The following is a 4,972-nucleotide window of genomic DNA, read 5'->3' on the forward strand; positions in this document are numbered from 1 at the left end:
TTGGGAACCTTTGAAGCACTCTCCATGACGAATTACATTATTTCCAGGCATAGAAAATTCCTAGAGACAAAAATGGGAAGAAAAATCAAAGGTCTTTTGGCCAATGGAGCCGAAGCTTTGTGCTCCCGCCTGCACTGTTTGCTTTGTGTGATGTGCGATGGGGGAGAACTCGACCAAAGGAGGAGCCTGAGTAGGGGGGTGGGGTGGGAAGGGGCAGGCACGTCTACCTGCACGCACCTCCGCTGGGGGTAGGTGAGTGGGTACTGTGTTAAGATGCAAATCCGGCTCCCACAGTAGCCAATCAGCAGTCAGGTGAGGAAATTTGGGTCCCCACCCCATCTCAATCCGGAGTGTGAGCACGTGTGCGGTGTTCTGGGACCTTTGTCCCGCAAAGTCACACTTGGCGGGCACCCCTTAGTCTCTTTTTCTTGTCGGATCTCTTTGCATCTTTTCTTCTCCACACCCCACCTCTCGAATCCTGTCTCCCCCTCCCTCTCCCCTCCCCAATTCCCTCCCGCGCCGTGCGGGCAAGAGCCTGCAGCACTTCAGTCCTGAGGCGGTGTGCGGAGACTGGCACACCAGGTTGCTGAGACTGCGGCACTAGCCCCTGGCAGTACCGCACGGGTGCAGGCGGCGAGCCTCAGCTCCGACACCACGGCTCTCTTGCCCGCGCGGGGCAGTCCTCCCCGCGTCTCCAGGCAGCGCTGCCCGCCCTGCGCCTGCCGGCTCTCGGCTGACTGTGGGTCGGTCCTGTGGGGCTCCGGAAACTCCTGCAACGTCCAGAACACAGAAAATAGAGTCATCACCTAATTCGCCAGGGAGCCGGAGCGCTTCGGGGCCGCGGCGCTGCCTGCCCCCGCTCCTTCCCCCCCCCCCCCCCCCCCCCGCCTGTGCTCCAGCAGCCTCTCGGAGTCATACAGCAACCCCCCCTTCGCCCCCCCCGGCAGACAAAGGGCCTGGGCAAACTCGCCGCCCGGCCTCCTTGCGCTCCGGGAGGCGGCGGCGCCCGCGGTGGATCGCGCAGGGAGGCGCGCGCGGGGCAGGGAGCCGCGGCCGCGGGAGCGCGGGATGGGGAAGAGCCGCGAGATGCGCCTGGCTCACCTCTGCTGCTGCTGCTGCCTCCTTTACCAGCTGGGGGTCTTGTCGAATGGGATCGTTTCAGGTAAGTTCTGTCGTGACTTGCGGCTTGCTTTCCAACGTCCCCAGCGGAGACCTGGAACGCACGAGTCGGCAGGGCTGGTGCAGCCCGTGCGCGGCGAGCAGGGCTCAGGGGCAGCAGTGAAACAAGCGTGCGGGTGCGGAGGAGGGGGTCGCGCTCGTGAGCCCAGAGCTGTTCTCCAGGCCTCTTTTTAACGATCCCAAAAGGATTAGTTTTTCTGTATGAGAGTAGTGGTATTTGCAAAGGCGCGTTTCCAGCACCTGGAGGAAACCTGGGAAGCACGTAGATGGATGGCTCTGCTCTGATATGTACTTAAGAAAAATCATTTAATCGTGCTGGAGTCTTCACCTTTCAACAACCAAGTGCTGTCACCAGACTTGACTGCCCCACTCCTCCCCTCCCCCCGCACATATATCGTACTTTTATTTTGAAAACGCTGGGGTCTGTAATCTGATCGCAAGGCTGCAGGGGTTGCTGGAGTTTCAGGGGCTAGACGGGTGGTCTCCAACGCCTGAACGCCGGAGCCCTGGGGCTGGACGAGTGTGAGCCTGGGCATGCTTGTGCATTTTCAGCCCCGCACTTCTGTCTGTCTGCCCCGCCCGCAGGGCTGCAGTTCGCCCCCGACCGCGAGGAGTGGGAAGTCGTGTTTCCTGCACTCTGGCGCCGGGAGCCGGTGGACGCGGCTGGCGGCAGCGGGGGCAGCTCCGACCAAGGCTGGGTGCGCGGCGTTGGAGGCGGCAGCGGAGGCGCCCGGGTGCTGGCAGCAGGCAGCTCCCGCGAGGTGCGCTCGGTGGCCCCGGCGCCGCCGGAGGAGCCCGCGGAGGGCCCGTCCGAGCCCCGGCCCCGGCCCCCGCCTCCGGGGGGCGAGGAGGACGAGGAGCTTGAGTCGCAGGAGCTGCCTCGGGGATCCGGTGGGGCTGCCACCTTGTCCCCGGGCGCCCCGGCCTCGTGGCAGCCGCCGCCGCCCCCACAGCCACCCCCGTCTCCGCCCCCCGCCCAGCAAGCCGAGACGGAAGGCGATGAGGTGCTTTTGCGGATACCGGCCTTCTCCCGGGACCTCTACCTGCTGCTCCGGAGAGACGGCCGCTTCCTGGCGCCGCGCTTCGCAGTGGAACAGAGACCGAGTCCCGGCCCGGGCCCCACGGGGGCAGCAGCCTCCCCGCTCCCTCCCGCACCGCCCGACGCTGCCTGCTTCTACACCGGGGCGGTGCTGCGGCACCCCGGCTCTCTGGCCTCTTTCAGCACCTGTGGAGGTGGCCTGGTAAGCGCCCTCCTTCCCCACTCGCCACTTCTCCTGCCACCCCTCCCTCTCCCCGGGTAGACCAGGCTGATTTGCATGCGCCTCATCCTCTTCCGAAGTGCTCGCCCTGAACTTCACCCTGGTCCGCGCCACCCGGGAGCCTACAGCTCTTACCTCCCAGGGAACGCATCCAGGGCAGTCGGTGGACCTGAAGTCTCACTGGGTGGATTAGCAGCCTTTTCCTTCCAAGTGGTTGGTTATACGTTTCTTCTAAATACTATAGGAAACTGTCTCCTTGTGACTCTTTCCCCTGGTTTTACTTCTTTCTGTTTTCCAAAGTAAGCCCACCACGTGGTGTCTTTCAGGAGCTTGGAAGACAACCAATCTGCTCCCTGCTGAATCTCCTCTGTGTGTGTCCCCCACCCCCAGTTCCTCATCTATTATCTTATAGTTTTTTTTTCATGTCCTACTTAAAAGTTGTCAGAACAGTTCTCTAAATTTACACTCTGACAACTGCGTAGAATTTAAATACATCTACAACCACACTGGTGAACGGCAGGAGATGAGCGGTACCAACTTAATGACCGGATGACATTAGAATCCAGTCAGTATTCAAAGGGTTATGGTTCCATGATTTAACATTTTCTTTTCTAAGATTTACATTTTATTTGGCAATAGTTCCTTTTCTCCTCTCCCTTCCGTGGAGGAAAGTAGCAAGCCTAAGAGCCTTGCTGAGAGGCCTGTTGGAACTGGAGAGAAAAAGCCATTTGCTCTGTCTGAACAATAGAGATCATCATCGGATTCCCCCCACCCCCATTCTGTCTTGACGCAGGGTTTGGTATGATTGTTACCTCCTGTACGTTGGCTTTCTTTGTGGTAAAGTATACATAGCATAAAAGTTACCATTTTAACCATATTTAGATGTCCACATTAGTGGCATGAAGTACGTTTCCATTGCTGTGCAGTTGTCATCACCATGGCCTTTGTGACTGGTTTAAGGCACACCTCACAAAATATTGAAAACACCCATGTCATTTGTGGCTTCATTTTGTTGTTCCTAGTGAGCCGTTGATGGAATCCACAAGGACTCGTCTGAAAGCAGCCTGCCTATTTGGAGAAAAATCTAATAGTAATTATTTAGTCCTTTTCAAAGTACCTCGTCATTCTGGATCTCATTTTTCCTATTCACAGCAGAAAATATCAGCACATTCAAAGCTACCTAAAGCCAGGAAATGTAAAAAGATGGTTAAAAAGACAAACAAAATGAAACTGGAAATTTTTACCTCTGCCCTCCTAATGACCGTTAGTCAGATGATATAAATTGCTGGACAGGGCTATATTTTACCAGAAGCTCATAATGATGAATATTCAAATAGGGACATTTTTTGCCACAAGTGAAAAGAACTGGCATGGCAAAATACATGAAAAGCTTTTAAAAATGTTTTTTATGGAACTGATGCTTGAATACTTCACTGGGGGAAACATTTTGTGGGGGATTTCATTGTTCACTAGTTTTTGTCCAGGGATTAAATAAGTACATATCGAAAGTTCTCGATTGGTGGAAGGAATAGGGGATAAAGCATTTCACTGTGTTGAAATTTGGGCTTTCGGTCAGATTTTCCAAATGAGCTATACCTTTCTCTCCATATTTAAGGGAGCAAAGTTAGAATTATGAGTAGGTGGTTCATAGACTAAATAGGAGCTTGACATACCTCCCTGTTTATCATGTTGGACTTCTGCTCATTTTTCCTATTAGCCACATATGTGTATGTTCTGAACTGGGAAGTCTTTGTTATTGAGGAGAACTGATGTTGCCAGCAATACAGTGCAGCAGTCAGACTCTGAGTAAAAAGTTAGTAGGCAAAAAGCCAAGAAGGGTGGGTTTGCTACTCCAGACTCCACTGTGCCAGCCCTTTTCCCTTATGGGGTGGGTTAGGAAAAAGGGAGCATAATTTGTTATCTGATCTAACATCGGCTTGTTTCCTGGTGATTGACAAGTCCTATATCTCCCTGGGCTTCAGTTTTCATAAGTAAAAGAAGAGAACGATGATTTAATTAATTATTAGATGGTAGAATTAAAATTCTGTTGGATGTTAAATGTATTCTTGGTCCTGTGTTAGCGGCTTGCAGATTAGGAGAAGGACATCGTATACAAGTAGATATGATATAGATTGTCACGAAACAGTGACACATCGACATGATGAATCAAATGTTATGCCCACGGTCAAGTCCTGCTTGGGGAATTGAAGGAGGCTTCCCAAAGCAGATAGAGTTTAATTGAATTTATAAGTGTGGGGAGACTTTCTCTTGGCTGTAAAGAGTTGAAGAGTGTTTTAGAGGGAGGGAAGAGACTGAGTGGAGAAGTGGAAGTTTAGAGTGTATCAAGGGAATGAAAAAAAGTCTCCCACGACTAGGCCAGTAGGTGCAATAGGGAAATGACCCCCAAATACTTGGTGAGATCAAACCTCAAAAGCCTTATATACTGGAGTATGGGCTTTTTTCTGGCTAAGTGTTGATTATCACAGGACGACATTTTTGCTCCTCTATATTTCTAGAATTCTTTGATCCTGTAA

At 53.2% G+C, this 4,972-nt stretch overlaps 1 protein-coding gene across 1 annotated transcript in view; it reads left to right on the plus strand.

Annotated features, from left to right (window-relative positions):
- Positions 1 to 948: 948 nt before the first annotated feature.
- ADAMTS19 (ADAM metallopeptidase with thrombospondin type 1 motif 19) overlaps positions 949 to 4,972 on the plus strand; it is a 223,829-nt gene continuing 219,805 nt past the window's right edge. Inside the window, exons 1-2 of the mRNA XM_011362252.2 lie at positions 949 to 1,162; positions 1,765 to 2,420. Coding sequence (XP_011360554.2) covers positions 1,069 to 1,162; positions 1,765 to 2,420 — 750 coding nt within the window. The 5' untranslated portion in view covers positions 949 to 1,068. The remainder of the gene's footprint in view (positions 1,163 to 1,764; positions 2,421 to 4,972) is intronic.

This window comes from Pteropus vampyrus, unplaced genomic scaffold (assembly GCF_000151845.1).
Source record: "Pteropus vampyrus isolate Shadow unplaced genomic scaffold, Pvam_2.0 Scaffold74, whole genome shotgun sequence".
Classification (NCBI taxonomy): Eukaryota; Metazoa; Chordata; class Mammalia; order Chiroptera; family Pteropodidae; genus Pteropus; species Pteropus vampyrus.